This window comes from Notechis scutatus, chromosome 2 (genome assembly GCF_049901735.1).
Source record: "Notechis scutatus isolate UNSWTSFEM ecotype Mainland chromosome 2, rNotScu1.2, whole genome shotgun sequence".
Classification (NCBI taxonomy): domain Eukaryota; kingdom Metazoa; phylum Chordata; class Lepidosauria; order Squamata; family Elapidae; genus Notechis; species Notechis scutatus.
The window spans coordinates 160,728,274-160,749,274 of NC_142010.1; the positions used below are offsets into that span (position 1 = coordinate 160,728,274).

The window sequence follows — 21,001 nt, forward strand, 5'->3', positions numbered from 1 at the left end:
AAAATCGTCCAGAGATGAAGTCTCAAGTTTAATGAAGTCTGGGTCTCTCATGCCCACAACTTCCCCTATACTGCCAGTTCTTCAAGTGGATCCCGGTTTTGAAGATCTGCCCCCCCCCCACCAAAAGACTACCTCATACTGTTCCCCAAGGGAAGTGATCCTTGGGGAATGGCATGATTGTCCACAGCCCGGTGCTCTTAAGGATCTGCCATGGACTGCTTATCTTCAGACCGTATCCTTTTCTGTTGACAGGCCTCTGTGGCCTACTCTAGGCTGCTATTGGTGACATGAGACCTTTATTGAAGTGGCTTCAGAGAATGCTCTTCTGTGACCTCTGCATCATCACTACTACAGGAGCAAAAAAACCTGAATATTTTTAATTCTACATTTGTTAAGCCTGGCACAGGCAGCACACATAGGGTCAATTCCAAAATCTACAGTTTAACCAGTTGACTAATCTATATAAAAAAGAAATTGAACATAGGAATTTAGCATAACCAAGTGAAGCCAGAAAATTGTCAACACCAAAGTGACACTCTAATGCATAAAATATTACTTCCATTGTGTAGCACCTTAAACTGCCCTTGAACTGTCTCAGCTGTGGGGAGACATTGAGATATATGTGGTTGCATACTCAGGAAATGATTAAAAGGCCATTCCTGTGTCTGGGCAAAAAGACTGTAGGTTTCTCAGAAAGATAGTCAGGCAAAAGTTGAAGTTCCCCCCACTTTACCACACTGCCACCCCATGTCACTTTGACTTTTAGTCTGTCAGAACTTGAAACAAATGTTAGCAAATACAGTAGTTAAACCTGCTGACCTGGACATCTGTCAACTCTCACCTCCCCTCTGTCCAGTCCCAGTACATAATAAGGAAGAATAACTGTAGGATGCTTTCCTGCTGCCTGGTCTTGTCTAATGGAGAAGAGGAACAAAGCCAGGGGAACCCATTTGCATTTAAGTTATAAATTTGGACTTTGAACATGAAACGCTATTTCCACCTTTGAAATTTAAATTAAACACATTAATTTAGAATGTGTTATCTCTATGGTATACAAATACCATACAACCATTGAATATTCTGTGAAATCACCTTAAAATATAATATATAGCCCAGCTGTTGCATTGATTTCTCATGCAAGCAAGATTCTAGATTTAACTGTCTAGTCTTCCTCAAACTGAGTTTCATTCCTGGTGATATTATGGATGCATCAACCTGGTTTACTGAGCTGACAGTATTTGAAGTGAATAGCATTTTATATCAATATGAATTTAATTTAATTTTAATTAATTTTATTTAATTAATTTAATTTAATTTTAATTATTTTACTTACTTAAATTAAATAATTAAATTAGTTATAACTTTAATTACTTTTACTTACTTAATTTTAATAATAAAATTAAGAAATATTTTTATATTTTATATAATTAATAATTAAATATAATTTTAATAATAAAATTAAAATATAATATATATCCCAGTCAGCTGCCTTCTAGATTTAACTGTATTTCCCATGAATCTCAGTTATGCTTAGCCAGTTGCACAATATCCTCAGCAGTTTGTGCTGTTAAACATTGTATGTTGTTTGAACTGATTGATAAATAATATTGTGATGCTTATTATTCAATTATAAATGGAATAGTCAATAAATATTTAAATATTTGAAAGGGTTATTTCTGTTTTGGCATTTGTTTTAATGTATTTGATTTATTTGCTCTACAAAATGTCTCCCTCAAAATGAAGTTCATTCCTGGTGTTATTATGGATGCATCCATCTGGTTCACTCAGCTGACAGTATTTGAAGTAAATAGCATTTTATATCAATATGAATTTAATTTTATAATATTTCCTTTTTTGTTCCAGTTGATAGTGGTCCAACAACATCTCCTGGTAAGTTTAGTTTTATCATTTCTTCCTTGGTACCCCCCCTCCCCCAATATGATTTCCTTTCTTAAGCTGAAATTTAACAACCAAGGGCTTGCCTTTGATGTTTTTGATATTTGCATCTTCTTGGAGACTTTGGAGAATTCAATGAATTTTAAAAAAAACCTCTGGGAGTTTAGAAGACAAGAAAATTTCTCTCTCTCTCTCTCTCTTATATCTATATCTATCTAACGCCCACTAGAAGCCCTTCTGTCGGTATAATGTTTTGGAAAGAAGTGGCAATGAGAGTTAAAATAAAATATCTCTTATAGCCACTCAACAAGTGTCAGTTTCTTGAATAAACTCAATAAACAGCTTGTGGCAATTCAAACATTTATTATATAATTTAACATGATATGTTTAATTCATCTACCTTTACTTGTTATGCTTATAACATTTTTGTTACATAAAATTATTGTTACATAAAAATAAGGTCAGCATGTTCTGATGCCTAAGAATGATTAAGAATGGCAACAATTAGGATCAATTTGGGGTGATGGGAGGGAAATTTTATTTTAACTCTCACTAAAATCAGTTTGGAACAAAAGTTGCCACTTCTTTCCAAAACATTATACTGACAGAAGGGCTTCTAGCAGGGGATGGAATGTACCTAACAAGGACCAGGAGGAATATATTTGGAAAACATCTTGCTAGGCTTATCCGAAGGGCTTTAAACTAAAACTGGACAGGGAAGGAGAGCAATTTATAAGACCAAACCCAAAGGATAAATCTCTCTATAGCAAATCAGACAATGAGGAAGGGAAGGATAAGAAGGAAGGGGTGAGAGGCAGGAAACAAACACATGGTTCAGTATAATAAGGTCTCCTGCCCTGGAAATGGGGTTGGACTAGAACAGGGGTCCCCAACCCCCAGTCTGTGGACCGCTATCAGTCCACAGCCTGTTGGGAACCAAGTCGCACAAGTGGTGAGTGAGTGTGTGAAGCTTCATTTGTGCCTGTCCAAGATCCAGACTGTAAACATGAAACCATCCCACCTCCCAGAGCTGGTCTGTGGCTCCAGAAAGGTTGGGGACCACTGGAGTAGAATCACTGTATGATTTGTGATTAGATTCATAACCTACAAAAAATAACCTTTTAGCCCTATGCTGCCCCTTTTGTCTCAGTGGTGTAGGGATATGCACCCATGCTGGTGCTCCAAATGTATGCATGTAGCTTAGGTCAGGTTTTCTGCCATGCTACCGTGTGAATGGTAATTCACCTGTTGTTGAGTTAACAACATTATTCAATATATGATTACCACACATTATTGCTTCTCCCCACAAAGTTTCAGGTAATCCTGAATCTGACAGCATAGTACGAGCCATTGCTTGTAATGTTTGGCCTCGTCTTTCTATAAAGGTATTATGTTGTGGCCTATATGGTGCAGACTTTTTATGTTCAACACCTGCCATCTTCAGTCTGTTTTGGAATTTATTGTTTATAAATTTCCGTACCATTATCAGTTATAAGAGTTACTAATTTCCTTTTAGTTTTTCTTTCTGCAAACTTAAGCCAATTAAAGAAATTTTGATATGTTTCCGTTTTACTCTTCATTAGATAACAGAAACCATATCTGGAATAATGGTCCATTACACTTAGTATGTAACGAGCACCTCCCACACTTGGTTTTTTAGGACTTATAATATCAGCAAATACCACCTCTAAAGGTTCCTTTGTCTTAAATCCATTTAATCTATTTGCTGGTATTACCTTGCTTTTTTTTGACTGCAAGTATTGCAGTGCAAATACTTACTGCAAGGCTTCAGTTTTATACCTTCAGATAGTTCTACTGTTTGTTTAAGCATTTTAAAATTTATATGCCCTAAACGTCTGTGTAACAAATGTTACTCATCATGAGGTTTAACATTATTATAAACTGTGTTAGCTACCTCTAATGAATTATCATTTAACACATACAATTCACCTTTTAAAGTTGCAGTCATTTTTTTACCTTCTTTTTCTATTATGCAATTTTCTCCTTTAAAGGTAATTACATAACCTAGTTTAACCAAAACTCTAACCAAAAGCAAATTAAACTTAAGTTGTGGTACATATAACATTTTTACATTTTCTTTTATGCAAGAACAATATGCTATACCTTCACCTTTAGCTTTCAGTTTCCAGCCATTAGCTAACGATATCTGCTGTGAACTCGTGGACATCTTAACAAATCTTTTCTTATCTTTCATTATGCAGTGCGATGCTCCACTATCTACAACCCATAAATTATTATTCACAGTTTCGTTGCTATACATGGCTAACTCAAAGCATTTTTCATCCTTTTGATGCCTTTTGATGCATTCTGGCTGGCATTTTGGCGTTTTCCTTTCTTGCAGAATCTAGCCAAATGTCCTTTTCCTCCACAATTAAAACATTTTCTAATTGTATAGGCTGTCATAGATTCTTTATCTTCTTGTTTTGGTTGTTCCCTTCTGAGTTGATCCCTTTCAAGCCTTCTCCTGGCTTCTTCAATTAACCTGCCAGTAATGTCAATTAATGTAAGGTTATCTTTTGGCAGAACTTCAAGTGAAGTTACGTATTCATCGTAGCTCTCATTTAAAGAAGACAAAATTATATAAACTTGATGTAATTCTGTGAAGATAAGTTCTTTTTCATGCAGTTCCTGAAAAATTCTCTTCATAGTGTTTATATGATTCAGCATGTCTCCATTCTTTTGAAGATGTGTTCTAAACAGCTTCCGTGTAAGATTTATATGTGCTCCTACACTGTCTCGAACATAAATCTTCTTTAAATCTTCTTTTCCCAACACTTCGCAGCTGTTTCTTCTCCACGAATATGAACAAGCTGCTGGTCAGAGAGTGTCAGTCCTATTATACAGAGAGCTTGCTCATTCTTCTGTTTATATTCCTGTATTTTCTGGGCATCATCCTCATCCTCTGGATCCCAATCATCTACTTCTGGTGGGTTTTGTATTATATTCTACAAACCTTCTCTTCGTAGAAGTAGGCTGCATTTCATAGACCATGAAACATAGTTTGTTCCATCCAGTTTGGATATTAGAGACAAACTTTGTAAATTGACTTGTGCCATCTTTTTCTGGATATTAAACTATAATTAATAAAACACAGCTGTCTGTTTACAGTATTGTGTAACTACACAAACTCTCACTTTATATAAGCCTGTTATATCCTGGTTAGTCTGACTGTGCACCTGGGCCCATAACCAGTGTTAGGGATATACACCCTAGCAGAATGTGCAACGGCAGTTAGGCAGACAGGCAGATATGTGAGATAAACGTTGTTGTAGCTTACACTCAGTAAAACAGATACACTGTGCTAGTTAAATAGTTTTTATTCCAGCAAGAGTTATAGCATAGTCAAACAGTCCATATATCATACACTACTTCAGTCAGTCCGGGAATTAATCAGTTGCAAAGTCCAGTGTCGAAAAAGAGGTCAGTAAACTTACAAATAATTAGTCCAGTAATATATCTCTTTTGCAGTTAGAGATATGAAGAAAATCAAACCTCTTTTCTCCTCTCAGCAATAGCAGGGAAACACGCAGTTATCACCATCAATCCATCATTGTCAGCAATCCAGTAAAAGCCAGCAAACAGTGAGCTCTCTTGCTCCCTCTTATGGTGATTTTACAACCGCACCCAAAATACATGTTTTACAGTTAAAGTGATACACACACTTAAACTCACTAACATAGTTTATATATATTATTTTACCCAAACTAAGTTAGGTAACCATGTTATTCCTAACAACCTCTGTGGTCCTTTCCAGCCTTATGATTCTATGAACCCAGGGAGATATTAGGAAGGATATACCATAGAGGGAAATTCTAGAGCAGGATTCCCCAACCTCCAGTCTGTGGAATGGCACTGGTCCCTGGCATGCCAGCAACCAGGCCACGCAAACAAATGAAGCCCCATCCATGGGATGCAGGTAACATGCAAAACCACATTCCCTCGAGTCTGCAGAAAACTCTCTCTCCACAGAACTGATCTCTTCTAGAGGAAAAAAAATCAGGATGCATGGAAAACTCTGAAAAATGAGATACTAAAAGTAAAAAAAAAAATCCACAGAGAAAAAAAGTCTCCAGACAAAACCAGCATGGTTGCACCAACAGCTCACTGACAAACTGAGGAACCAATAGGACAAGTATAAAAATGTAGAACGAGGGGCACATAACTACAATAAAATACTACCAAATAGCTCAAAACTGCAAGGATGAAGTCAGAAAACCTATGGGCTAGAATGAACTAAGAATTGCAACAAATGCCAAAAATATCAAAAAGGGTTTCTTCAATATGTAAGGAACAAGAAGAAAGTCAAGATAATGATCTGTTCACTAATGGCAGAAGATGAGAAGAAGGTAACAGGCAAGCTCTTGCCTCACAATCAGGAGGCTGTGAGTTCAATCCTAGATAGAGGCTAATATTTGGAATAGACTCTCCTGCTCAAGCAGGGCGTGGACTAGATCAGGGATCACCAAACTTTTGAACCTCAGGGACCACCAAATTCATAATTTTAAATCCCGTGGACCAGAGACCCTGGCACAATCTATTTCTTTCTTTTTTTTGTAGAAAAACTTTATTAAACAAATAAACAAACACAAAAACAAACAAGTCTTACATTAAAAATTTGAACGTGATATAGTTTCCTAACATCAATCATTGTCATTACTTCGCTAAATCCAATAGTAGTATTATATAATTTCCATCTACATGCTTTAAATATAAATATATCATTCCTTATTCTCATGGATCTTCCTCATCTCTAGCCAACCATAAAATTTCTCCCATGATTTATAATAATCTGAATCTTTCTTATTTTTTAGTTCTTTTGTTAATTTATCAATTTCTGCGCACATTGTAATTTTCCTCAATATTTCAAATTCATTTGGGATATCTTTACTTTTCCAATTCTGTGCATACGCCAACCTTGCTGCAGTAATTACATAGATCATTAAATACAGGTTTTCTTTATCGTATTTCCCAGTGTTAATTCCTAGCAGAAAGAACTCAGGCCTATATTGTATTTTAATTCCACACATTTCTTCTATCCACTTATGTAGATTTTGCCAGTATTTTGGGGCCTCTTTGCAACTCCACCATAAGTGATAATAAGTTCCTATTTCTTTATTACATTTCCAACACATAGTGGAAAGTTTGGGGTTCATTTTTGCCAAACTTGATGGTGGTATGTGCCATCTATAAAATAATTTATACAAATTTTCTTTGAAGGGTATTGCTAGTGTCATTTTTTTGTTTCTATTCCATAGTTTTTGCCAATCATCTAGATTAATGCTATAACCAAAAATTTTCATCCATACCACCATCATTTCTTTTACTTTTTCTTCTTCCAATTTAAATTCCAATAAAACTTGATATATTTTTTTAATCATCTTCTGCTCAGGTCCTAATAAAATTTCATCTAATTTTGTCCTAGTTCTACTAATTCCCCATTCTCTCTTATCTTTTAAATATTTTGATTGGAGTTGCAAATAAGCCCACCATTCGACCTCAATTCCTTGATTCTTCAACTCTTGTCTCCCCTTTTTCATTTAATATCTCTTCGTAGGTGATGATTTTTCCTTGTCGCAAAAGGTGTGGATGCATCAGTGTCTCCAAAGTTGATAGCCAAATAGGTGTTTCTATATACATTTGCCTTTTTATCTTATACCATATGTTTAAGAGAGTCTGTCTTACTTTATGCCTTTGCACATAACTATAACCCTTTAAATTCTCCTGCCAGAGGAAGGCATGCCATCCCGACTGTAAGTTATAGCCTTCTAATAACAATATTCTTTTGTATCTATGATTAATCCAATCTTTCACCCAAGTTAATATTGCAACCCCTACAACTCCCAGTCGGATAGGCCAAATCCTCCTCTTTCAGTAGCATCTTGCAACAACTTTAATTTAACTCTTGGTTTTTTTCTTTTGCCATATAAAATTTGTCGTAATTCTATTCAAATTATCAGAAAACTTTTTTTTCTAGTTTTATAGGGGCGTTTTGAAAAAGAAATAATAATTTGGGTAGAATATTCATCTTTATTACCGCTATCCTTCCCATGAAGGATAGACTTAATTTGTCCCATTTTTCCAAATCTTTAATTATTCATTTTATTAGTGTGTCGTAATTGTCTCTTTTGAGTGTTATATAACTTGCCGAAATTATAATTTCCAAATATTTGACCTCCTCTACAATTTGGATGCCCATTATCATTTCTAATAATTCTTTCTGTTTATTTGTCATATTTTTAGTAATAATTTTTGTTTTATCCTTATTAATCTTTAGCCCCGTGACTTCTCCAAATTCTTCTAATTTACCTAGTAATTTTGATCCCAAAATCTGTGGTTCCTCTAGTATAAAAAGTAAGTGATCCGCAAAGGCTTGTAATTTAAATTCTTCATTTTTTTATTTTTAGACCTTTAATTTCTATTTCTTTTCTAATTATTCTTGTTAAAACCTCCAGCAACATAATGAAAAGAAGTGGCGATAATGGGCATTGTTGCCTAGTTCCTTTTTGGATTTGAAATTTATCCGTTATCCCCCCATTCACCAGAATTCTGGCTTCTTGTTTTTCATATACTGCCGAAATTACATTTAAGAATTTTTGTCCTAAACCCATGTATTTAATTTGCTGCAAGATTGTTGTAATGACGAGGCAGTCGAGGTGTTTGATCATGATCAAATGAATCATAATGAACTTTATTGGAGTCTAGTCTTGCATTTATACACATTTTTAGTAATCCTCTAACATTGGTTAACTTTAGTTTCTGCTCAGCTTTTGTTACTGTTTAATATAGTAATTAACACAATTAATTATCTCTAGTTAAAGTCTAACCTATGTTTACTTCCTCTCTCTAATCCTTCTTTGCATTAGTGATTTTGTTTGCCTGAGTTGTATTTGTTTTGGAACCTTCATTACCTGAGGTTTGCCATCAAGATAAGAGTATTCCTGCAATTACAACTCTACACAAGATGAACTTCCATTTAACATTGTCAAAGGCATTTTTGGCATCTAAAAACATTAATGTGACTTGATCACCACTATGATCCTCATAGTATTCTATAATGTCTAGAATTGTCCTGATATTATTTTTAAGCTGTCTATAGCAGTGGTCCCCAACCTTTTTGTACCAGGGACCAGTTTCAAGCACAAACACTTTTTCAAGGACCGGGGGGAGAATCCGAGTTTGGTAATGTTGGTCTGATGTTGTTACCTAGTCGGGTAATAAAACGTCTGCCAGCAAACCACCAAGTTCAGGGAGCGCCTCGGCCCTGCCTCCCTCAGCCCCATCCCTCAGGTGTCTCCCTCCCTCCCTCAGATGTCTGCCTCATTCCTCTCTCAGTCGCTCTCTTGCTGCTCCACCAGCCCAGGAAGAAACTGCTTCAAAGAAACTGGGGGGGGGGGTGGCTTTTCCTGTCGCCACAGCTCCTCCGAATCGCCCGTTTACCCCCACCCCGCCCACCCCGTTCAACCCAGTGCTCCGTTCTGCCTGCCTGCCTGGCTGCCTTCGTTTCGGAGCAGCTTCGGCTGATAAAAAGAGGCGAATAGTTATTATTCTCAGCCAAAGCTGCTCCCAACCAGACAGGCAGGCAGGCAGAACGGAGCACTGAATTGAAGCGCGCGCGGGCGGGCGGGGTGGGGGTAAACGGGCGCTTCAGAGGAGCTGCCATCCCCCCGGCTTCTTTGAAGCAGTTTCTTCCTGGGATGGTGGAGCAGCGAGAGAGCGACTGAGAGAGGAACGAGGCGGGAGGAAACTGAAGCTGTTGAGCCAGAGAGCAGGACAGGCTTCGGTTGCTTCCTCCCTCCCCTTCTTTCATTTGTGTCCTTGATCCCCAATCCCAGCAGCATTCACGAAGGCGAAGAAAGCCGCCATTTTTTTTTAATTTGCGGCCCGGTACAGAGTGCTCCACGGACCGGGACTGGTCCGTGGCCCGGTGGTTGAGGACCCCTGGTCTATAGGGAAGCAATCCGTTTTGATCTGTAGAGATGAATTCATTTAAAAAATTTTTGAGTCTTTCTGCAATAATTGACATGAAATTTTTATAATCAACATTAAGTAGGGATATCGGTCTATAGTTTCCAGGGTCAATAGGATCACTTCCATCTTTAGGTATAGATGTTATCCTTGCTTCTTTCCAAAATTTTGGGATTTTAGCTTCTTCTAGAACTTTGTTGAATATTCTCAGCATTTTACTACGTAATGTATCTTGTTGCATTTTATAAATTTCCGCTGGTAGACCATCTGGGCCTGGAGCTTTGTCATTTTTTTGCTTATTTATTGCCCAGTGGACTTCTTCTACTGTTATTTTCCAATTCAGGATATTTTTATCTTCATCTGAAATTCTAATAAGTCCTGCTTTCTTTAGGTGTCCTTTTATTTTCCCCTCTGCTGGATATTCTACCTCTCTATATAGTTTCTCGTAATATTATCTCTCTTTTTTCTTCCTCTTGGTAGCAAATGTCTCCTTGGTCATTTCTTAATTTAGTAATCCACCTTTTTTCTTTTTGTTTTTTCAATTTATACGCTAATCAGTGCCCTGGATTATTTGCATTCTCAAATTGCTATTGTTTTGCCATTTCTAATTGGTGGGCTAGCTCTTCTTTCTCTATTAAGTTTATTTTATGTTTTAATAGTTCCATTCGTAACTTAAGTTGTTTCTTCTGTGGTGTCTCTTGTAATTTCTTCTCCAGATCTTTATATTCCTGTTCAAGTATTTTCCTTTGTTGTTTTTTCTCTTTATTTTTTTTCACCATGTATTTTATTGCTACTCCTCTTATCAATGCTTTACCCGTATCCCAATTATTTTGTGGGGAAGTAACTTCCTCTTTATTTTCATCAAAGAAAAATTCCAATTCTTTTTTTAGTGTCATGTTAAATAATTTCTCTTTTAGGATAGACCTTTGAAGTGTCCATCCTATACTTTGCTTTTAACTCTTTCAGCTAAAACTGATCTTACTATGATCTGCCAAGAAATTTGTCTCAATACTAATTTCAGATAATTCTGAATTTAATTTTTTGGTCATCCATGTCATGTCAAGTCTCGACCATGACTGATGCCAGTTAAAATAGTATGTATATTGTTTTTTCCCCAAGTTTCTTTCTCTCCATGCATCACAAATATTGAAATCCTTCCTCAAATCCAAGAAAATTTGTGGTAATTTCTTTCTTTTCTCTAATTTTGTGTTATTTCCCTTATAATCTAATAATCTATCAACAACTGCATTAAAATCTCCCATAATACAAAATTCTTCATATTGCAGCTTTTTAAATTTATAATACAATTTTTGAAAAAGTGATTCCTGTGGGCCATTCGGTGCATATATTACTACCAATAGAATGTTTCTATTTCCCAATTCAATTTCAACGATCAGAATCCTACCCTCATTATCTTTATAAATTTCTTTAGCAGGAATCCATTCCTTTATGTATTCCTTTAATGCTACCCCTCTTTCCTTTTGTACATCAAAAGCAGAAAAAAATTTCCCTATTTTTTTTATTTTCTAGCAAGTATTTTTGTTTTTTTTAAGATATGTAGTTCCTGTGGTGTTATTATGACAACCTTTAATGCCTGTAGATTTTAAAACATTTTTTCCTTTTTACTGGAGAATTTATGCCATTAACATTCACTGATATCAGTTCACACCTATGCCAATTTTTATTGGTTCCTTTGTCTAGTGCTCCATGTAATTCTAATCTCCTTAGGTTCTTTATTTTTCTCTGTAGATTCCTTCTCTCTTTATTAGTTACTGTATCTCCTTTTGTATTTGTTACTTCCCTTTTCTTTCATTCTCGCCCATCTCTCTCCTGTATTGTTTCTTCTGCTTCATCTGCCCTATTGAGTTGTTGATCAAAGAAGTCTTCCACTTTTTCAAGGGTATCCAGCCTAAATCTCTTTTCCTGCCATGTTACCATGATACTGTCCAGCACCAACCACCTAAAATTTACATTATATTTTATCAATTTTGATGTTAGAAAATGGTAACTGTCTTAAAGCAAATTCCAAAGAGATCTATCTTACCCTCTTTGGAATTTGCTTTAAGACAGTTGATTGTTTAGCCGCATATTCAAGTGGTTCATCTCTTGTGTAAAATTTCATCTCGCATGGATTTTTTGACTAGTCTAATATGGACCTCTCTTGGGAGGTTAAACCTCCTTGCATAATTTGTTTGAACTCTATAGAGTTCATCTATCTCTGTAAATATCTCTTCCTTATCCACCCCTAACATCTTTGCCAGTATGTCAGCCATGACCTCTAATAAATTTTCTCCTTTTTCCTCCTTCACATTTTGAAATCTTAGGTAATGGGCTGCCTTTTCTACTTCCAAAAAGATTACTGTTGTCTCTAATTTCTTATTAGCTTTTTCTAGTTTATCCGTTAAGTTATTTACCCTTTTTTCTTCTTTACCCATCTTTGTCTCAATTTCTACAATTTTTTCTTGATTTTGCCTGACCTCTTGTTGATCCAGGAAAAGGCGTAACCAGGGGTGGGATTCTACCAGTTCGCACCTATTCGCTAGAACCAGTTGTTAACATTCTAAGCAGTTCGGAGAACCAGTTGTTAGAAGAAATTACTGGCCTTAATCCTGTAAGGAAGGCAGGGAGGAAACATTCTGGTGTTGCTTACAGAAACTGCCTCTCCGTTAACCCTTATTACATTCTTGGCAGGACTAGACTTCCTGTCTCTGGAACTTCTTGAGTTTTTTTTCCTCCTTTGCTGGTACTTTGCTTGTGTGGAGTGACCATTCAAAGTTACAATGGCACTGAAAAAAGTGACATATGACCATTTTTCACACTTACGACTGTTGCAGCATCCCCACAGTCACAAGAGGCCAGGTGAAGAGATGTGTGCCTCGATGTGAGTGATGTTGAGTTGGGCCATGCCCAGCCAGTCACATGACCACCAAGCCACACCCACCAACTAAGCCACACCCACAGAACTGGTTGTTAAAAAATTTGAATCCCACCACTGGGCATAACTGGTGCTCAGCCTGCAGTTACACAAAGGCCCTTCTGGCCATGACTGCCACCTGCTCTTTGAGCAGGAGTCATGAGTCCAGGACAACCCCTAGATTACGCACAGGGTTTGTTTAGGGAAGTGCCACCCCATCCAAGACCAAAGTTGGCAATTCTCCCTGAGCCAACGAACCCCAAACCCAGACCCTTGCAAGGGTTTAGTTTCAACCTGTTGCTCCCCATTATCCAACTGGGTGCAGTCCAGCGATGGCTTCTTAAGAAGAGGGTAGACCACAACCTCCTTAAAGTACTGGGGCACTGTCCCCTCCTGTAGGGAAGCATTAATCACTGCCAGAGTCCACCTCCTGGGAAGCTTTCACAAGCCAGGAGGGACATGGATCTATAACAGAGGCACTCCCCAGGATCCTGTCCACTTCCTCAGGAGCAACAGGATCAAAGCGTTCTCAGATAACAGGGCAAGAACCTGCCTCAGGAGCTTCCACTGGACCAGCAACCACACCGGCATCTAACTGGGAAGGAAGTTGAGTGATTTTGTCTTCCAGAAAATCCACAAATTCCTCAGTGCGCCCCTCCAGGTGGACCTCAACCTCCTCCTTCCCCAGGAGGAATGGCTCACTTTAAAGAGGGTCACTGGGTGATTATCTGCAGACACAATTAGTATGAAGTATTTATACTTTGCCGCATGAATCAATACAAGGTAGGCCTTAGTAGCAGGTCTTACCCGTGTTCAATCAAGTTCATCTCCTGTCTTCTGCCAACGGCGGTCTAGACGTTTCCTCATGCATTTCATCCCTCTCAGTTCCTCTATATACCACGGGGCAAAGAGAGGTCTATGGGTGAGGAGAGGTCATAAGGGTGCAATCCTATCCAGAGCCTCAGTCACCTTCCTATTCCAAACAGTTACTAAGAGCTTGGCTGGACTGCACAGTAGATCTGCAGTTATAACCCTCAGCTCCTTCTGGAACCCAACCAGGTCCATTAGTCAATGGAGGCAGACCAATCTAATAGGTCCTGCCTCTCTGTGGGGTGTGTGTGCAGTTTTTGAGAAATGCATTGTCACCAGACTGTGATCCGACCATGACAAAGGGACAAAGGACAGGTCACATAGGTCACATAGCCACTGCTCCAACAAGAACACCAAATCAGCTGTGTGACCACTATTACTAGTCGGGATGATCTGGGACAGGCCCATGTAAGTCATGGTTTCCATGAAATCTTAGGCTACCTCCGCCCCCACCCCCAGAGAAGGCAGGTTGAAATCCCTCAGAATGATAAGCCTGGGGAATTCCACCGCCAGCCCTGCAGTGAGGTCCAGGAGCCCAGGTAGGGAAGCTGCCAAGCAGCAGAGAGCAACAGCAATCCCACCTGATCCCTTGAGCCCAACCTAAGAAAAAGGGTCTCACAGTCAGGCACTTGTAGAACAGTGCCTCTGGAAGCTACTAGAGATTCTCTGGAAACAACAGCCACACCTCCTCCCCAGCCCTGAGGTCTAGACTGGTGCCATGCTCGATAACCCAATGGGCACATTTCTACAAGGGGAACACCTCATTCTGGGCCCAGCCAGTCTCAGTTATACAAGCCAGATAAGCCTTCTCTTCGAGGATCAAATCGGCAATAAGGCTAGCCTTATTGCAGGCTGATCTGACTTTTAAAAGCATCAGTAAGACAGGGCCACCACAGATCTGTTGACTAGGAAAATGAAGTGAGTGCAAGGGGGCAGAAACGAGACTGGTACTAAATACTAAACATTATTTAGTCATCAATGGAATGAAATACATGGAAGGAAATATGTAGGGGGGTACCTCAAGGTTCTGTTTCAGGGATAGTGCTCTTTAACATTATTTATGATGTGAGGATAGAAGAAGAGCTCATCAAATTTGTAGATGACACCAACAGACCTCTTAGGAAAGGGGTGAGGTCAATAGTAGACAGTCTAAGGTTAAAGTTTTTGGGGTTTGGGGAAGAAACCACAGAGTCAGGTAGAGTATTCCAGACATTGACCACTCTGTTGCTGAAGTCGTATTTCCTGCAATCAAGTTTGGTGCGATTAACCTTGAGTTTGTATTTATTGTTTGCTCTTGTATTGTTATGGTTGAAGCTGAAGTATTCATTGACAGGTAGGACATTGCAATGTATGATTTTATATACTATACTTAGATCGGACCGAAGGCAGCGTAGTTCTTGGTTTTCTAGGTCTAGAATTTCAAGTCTGGTGGAATAAGGTATTCTGCAACGAGTAGAGGAGTGGAGAACTCTTCTTGTGAAATATTTCTGGAGTTTCTCAACTGTGTTAATATCAGATACGTAATGTGGCTTCCAGACTGATGAGCTGTATTTGAATATTGGTCTAGCAAATGTTTTGTATGCTCTAGTTAGTAGTGTAATATCACCAGAGGAAAAAGTTACATAAGATTAGGTTAACAACTCTTAATGCCTTTTTGGCTATGTAGTTACAGTGGGCTCTAGCATTTAAATCATTTGAGATGAGTACTCCAAGATCCTTGACAAAGTTTGGATCATCAACAAGGTCTTGACTATTCAGCCTGTATTTTATTTTCTGATTTTTTTTGCCAATATGTAAGACAGAGCATTTATTTGTTGAGATTTGAAGTTGCCATTTGTTTGACCATTCTGATACATAGTTGAGGTCTTTTTGAAGGGTAGCAGTATTGTCTGTGGTGTTGAATAGCTTTACATCGTCAGCGAAGAGAACACAGTTGCTCTTAATATGATCACAGAGGTCATTTATGTAGAGTATGAAGAGAATGGAGTCCTAGAACACTGCCTTGGGGGACACCACTGTTGACAGGTACAGAATTTGATAGGACGCTCCCAATTTTGACCATTTGTTGTCTGTTTGACAGGAATGCTTCTATCCAGTTATGCAGGTGTCCAGAGATACCATAAGATTTTAGTTTTAGGAGTAGTTTGTCGTGTACCACTGAATCAAAGGCTTTATAGAACTCTATGTAGATTGCATCTATTGCTTTGCCCTGATCAAGTTGTGTAATCCATATGTTTTTGCAGTGTAAGAATTGCAGATTGCAGGATAGATTTTTTCTGAAACCAAATTGTTTATTAGAGAGTAGGTTGTTTGTCTCTAAGTGGAGGATAATGGATTGGTTAATAATTGATTCCATGACTTTACAGGTGACGCAGCATAAAGAGATTGGTCTGTAGGCTGGGGTCTCCCTTTTTGAAGATGGGGATGACCGTGGCTTGTGACCATAGTTTTGGCAAGGCGCTGGTCCTGAAAGATTTTTCAAATATTATGCTTAGAGGTTTGGCTATGGCAGTGGGTAGCTTTTTTAAGAAGTAGGCACATATTCCATCCGGTTCAATAGAGATGGTTTTAGATTGCGTAGTGCTTTTTCAACATTGTCTACTGTAAAATCAATATGTATTAGATCATTGTAGTTGTCTGTGGTTTGACTAGGAAATACTGGGCATGATCCATTGCTATTTACAAACACAGAGCAAAAGAATGTGTTAAAGAGGTTGGCTTTGATGGTGTTGTCGTTGCAGTCTTTACCATTAGGTCCTTTCAGGGGTGGGATGGACCTTGAGTCTTTTAGTTTGTTGTTTACAAAATTGTAGAAAGCGCAGGTGGAATTGGTGCGTAGAAGGTTTTCCTCTTGTTTAATGTGATAATTGGTGCATTCAGTCTTTATCTGGTGGCATAAATTTTTTTATCAGCTTCTGAAGTTGGAAATGTGACCAGATTTGTTTTTCCGCCAAAGTGATTTTTTTTTGATTGAAGCTTCCTTATTATTATGGGTAATCTGTTTTTTCTGGTTTTTGGAGTTGTTATTGGTACATATAGTTTGATGACTCTTTTGACTTCAAGTAAAAATATGTTGTAATGGTCTTCAACAGTATTGCATCCAGTGAATAGAAATTGCCAATCAAAGGATGAGAGATCATTGTCTATAAGATCATAGTTGCCTTTTTTGAAGTTATAATTGGGGATCACATCGTTGTGTTGATTTATGTGTGGACATATGTTGAAACAAAAGTCAATCATGCTGTGGTCACTGTTGGAAAAGGGTTCTTTGTATTCTGTAAATTGAAACTATTGCAGAAGATGAGATCGAGGCAGTTGTTAAGTCTAGTATTGTTTGTTACTAGTTGTTCCAGTCCCAGATTTGTTACAGCATTGTAGAAAGTTGCATGTATAGGTTCAGTTTTACATTTGTTTAGGGTCCAGTTAATGTGAGGTAGATTGAAGTCACCAAGAAAGATAAAAGTGTGTGGGCAGGATGTTGCCCATGTTAGTAGTGAATTTAGCTTGTTTACATGTTCGATGTCATAATCAGGGGCTCTGTAACATAGAAAGAATCTAAATGTGATATTTAAGGACAGTTCACAGACGATGGTCTCAGGAAGAGCAAGCTCTTGGGTAATTTGAATTTTTTTTTAGATGTAAGGACTTTTTATAGAAGAGAGCAACACCACCTCCTCTAAGGATTTCACGATCTGATCGGTAAACATGATAGTCTCTTACTGTGGTAATGGAGTCAGGGAGAGAAGCGTTGAGCCATGTTTCACAGACAAATATGATGTCGATTTTAGCCATATTTAGTAAGAGGAGAAATTCAGGTATTTTATTCACAAGGCTTCTTTCATTGAGTAGCTTGCGTTTAAGGCCAGTTGTGGTTGGAATAGAGGTAGTTAGGAGCGTGCGTGCCTCGTTTTGAGTGATGGTGGGTTGGATGAGGTAGGGTTGGATGTGGAGTTGTGGGTTGTGTGACTTACTTTTGATACAATCAGCACGGTAGTCAACATAGAGATCCTTCTCTCCATTGTCTAGACCAGTGGTTCTCAAACTTTTTCAGTCCACCGCCCCCTTGGTGCTACAAACTCATCCTCAGTGCCCCCCACCCAGGGGTGGGATTCAAATTTCTGTGGGCGTGGCCTAATTTGAAGGTGTGGCTTGCTGGTCACATGACTGGGTGGGTGTGGCTTACTGGTCATGTGACGGTGGGTGTAGCTTGCTGGTTACGTGACTGGCTGGCATGGCTTGCTGGCTGGGCATGGCTTGCTGGTCACATGATGGGGTAGGTGTGATTTGGTGGTCATGTGACTGGGTGGGTGTGGCCAGGTGACTGGCAAACCAAATACAAGTGGTCCTCACTTAATGGCTGGTTGTTTAGAAAGTGTTCTAATTTATGACTGGCATCCCCAGAGATACTTGACCCGTTTTTGGAGTTTTGACAGCCATGCACACACATACACACACACTCCCTTCTAACCCTGCTGGAGCAGGTCATTGCACTAGAATTGGCAAAGCATCTCTGATTAGATTCTAGCAGTGAATAAAATCTAATCAGAGATGCTTTGCCAATTCTTGTTGATTTGTTTTATTTGTATCTCTTTATTTTATGTTGCTGAATTGCATTGACATGTGTGTCCCTGCTTGTGCACAACCCAGAAGCTTTTGCGATTCTTTGCAGCAAAAATTATCGACCTCTGGCTTTGCTCTACTTTTCAAACATGCCGACACTGCTGCGTTCTAGGTGCCGACCCCACAGGTCCACCCCATTGAGCCCACTGCACTGGAGGGATCTGCCCAAGCAAGTCAAGTCAATGTGCTGAGCCTGAGAGAGGGAGAGGGAGAGAAAGAAAAGAAAGAGAGAGAAGGACGAAAAGAAAGAGAAAAGGGAAAGAAAGAAAAAGGGACAAAGAGGGGGGATGGAAGGAAGGGACAGAAAGAAAAAGAAATAAAGGAGGGAGGGAGGAGAAAGATAATGAGATATCTATTCTAGTCCAATCACCTGCTCCAGCAGGGTTAGAAGGGAGTGTGTGTGTGTGTGTGTTCTCCTTGTAATATACCAATACATTTTGGTTTTGCTTTCTACAGAATTGGCACTGTAATATATTGGGGAAAAGTAATTTTTAGAATGGAGATCTGGCCCAATGGATCCTGTTTAAAGCCTCAACAAAATGTGAGAGCTTCCTGATAGTCTTGACCATGTTTTGTCCACAAAACTTTTAATAGAAGCCAAAGATGTTTCAATGTGCTGGCAAAGATGTTTCAATGTGGAAAAGGACCTCAGTCTAAACTAGGCCTCATTTCAATGTGATGAATCAGGTCTCTCTCTCTCTCTCTCTCTCTCTTTCTCTTTCTCTCCCCCTCCCTCCCTCCCTCCCTCCCAGACTGGCTTTGCTCTACTTTCCCAATGTGCCTGCAGGGCTGGAGCTTCAAACATGGATAGATGGATGGATAGAGAGAGAGAGAGGCAGACAGACAGAGAGAGACAGACAGGTAGGTAGGTAGGTAGGTAGATTGGTAGATAGATAGGCAGGCAGGCAGGCAGGCAGACCTTTTGGATGAATGTATGGATAGGTAGGTAGGTAGGTAGGTAGATCTATATTGGTAGATAGGTAGGTAGGTAGACAGAAAGACAGGTAGGCAGACAGGTAGGTAGGTAGGTAGGCAAGAAGGCAGGCAGACAGACAGGCAGACCTTTTGTATGTATGTATGGATGGATGGATGGACGGACAGACAGACAGACAGACAGAAAGAACGAATGCAACAGCAGTGGCACTTTGAGAAAGTAGAGCAAAGCCAGAGTTGGAATTGAATTCAAGTTGCCAAGATTGAGAAACACAGGCTGAATATATCAACCCAGCCATTCTGTTTTAGAGTTTAGCATGCTGTTTGATTCCGGGTTAGTCAATGAATAAACCATGGCTAAGATCTTCCTGCTCCTTAATGCCCCTCTGCCCCTTCTGCAGCCCCTGCAGCTGCCCCTCTGCCCCTTCTGCAGCCCCCTGCAGCTGCCCCTCTGACCCTTCTGCAGCCCCCTGCAGCTGCCCCTCTGCTCCTTTTCCATCCCCCTGCAGCTGCCCCCTCTGACCCTTCTCCAGCCCCCTGCAGCTGCCCCTCTGACCCTTCTCCAGCCCCCTTTGGCATCAAATTTTGTAATGCCAACCTCCCCAGGGCAGCGATGCAGCCGATCTCACCCTCTTTGCTTCAACCCAAGGTCCACTTCCATTGGGCCAAGCAAGGGGAGGTACTCTGCACACGCCCAGAGATTCCCAACTTCAGTGAAGCGTTCCACCCATCTTTATGCTCCACCTGGGAGGAAGAAGGCGTGTGGAAGCAGCCCAGACCAGGGGAGGCGGAGGGAATGATCGCTTGAAAACTAAGCAAGCAAGCAAGTGCAGGGCTTGGTCAGAAGAACTGGGCTGCAGAGGGAAGCTAGGTTGTAGGTGCGGGACAGCCACGTAGAGCCGAACCGAACCGAGCCATGCACCTTGGAGAGCCTCAGCTGCACCCACCCGCATCCTGCGCGCAAGCCTGGCTGGCTGGAGAGGCAGAAGCCGGGTGGGCGCTGCGCGCTCCCTTGTTCTCCTCTGGGGAAGGGGGCCCTAACGCCAGACCACCCACCCCTTCCACTGCATGCCTGGGGAGGGTTTTGCTTTCGGGCCTTCTGGCGTGCCTCCGCCGCTTCCACCGAAGAGGGCAGCCTGCAAGCTAAGGCACCCTCTTTCCACCACCTCCCACCTCTCCCCCCCCCCCAGGCTTGGCAAGGCTCACCGCGCACGGGTTCCACATTCGAGGTGCCAGCTATGGAGCGATGAAACAGTCAATGGGCTGCGTGGCCGGCAGTCATTGAGCCTGGGGGTCAGAACCTTGAACGTCCCCCTGCCACCTCTTAGCCCCCCTGCCACCCCCTTGCCTCTTACCGCCCCCTAAGGCATCCCACCCACCCCCCAGGAGGTGGTACCACTGGTCTAGACATTTTGAGTTCCTTGCGGAGTTCACAGGAGCAGATTCTTTGCAGTATGGATAAGTCTGGTCTTGAGCGAAGTTTTGAAGTTCTGGTCTTGAGCGAAATTCTGTCTTTAACAGCTAAGGGAACTAGGTAAGTTTAGAGTTAGGGGTAATGATAGCCATATTCCAATACTTGAAGGATATGACAGGAAAATTGATTTATTGTCTAAAACATTTTAGGGCAGGATAAGAAATGGATGGAAACTAGTGAGAGAGAGATTCAACGTGGAACTAAGGTGAAATTTTCTGACAGCGAAAACAATTTAGTCAGTGGAACTACTTGCCTCCTGGAATTTTGGAAGCACAATTGCTGGTGGCTAAAAGAAAAAGATTGGACTA

At 40.1% G+C, this 21,001-nt stretch overlaps 1 protein-coding gene across 5 annotated transcripts in view; it reads left to right on the top strand.

Annotated features, from left to right (window-relative positions):
- Window positions 1-21,001, top strand: part of MFAP5 (microfibril associated protein 5) — a 62,369-nt gene that overhangs the window by 6,874 nt on the left and 34,494 nt on the right. For all 5 annotated transcript variants that reach the window (XM_026687373.2, XM_026687376.2, XM_087957130.1 and 2 more), the window contains one exon: window positions 1,864-1,890. In XM_026687373.2, coding sequence (XP_026543158.1) covers window positions 1,864-1,890 — 27 coding nt within the window. The remainder of the gene's footprint in view (window positions 1-1,863; window positions 1,891-21,001) is intronic.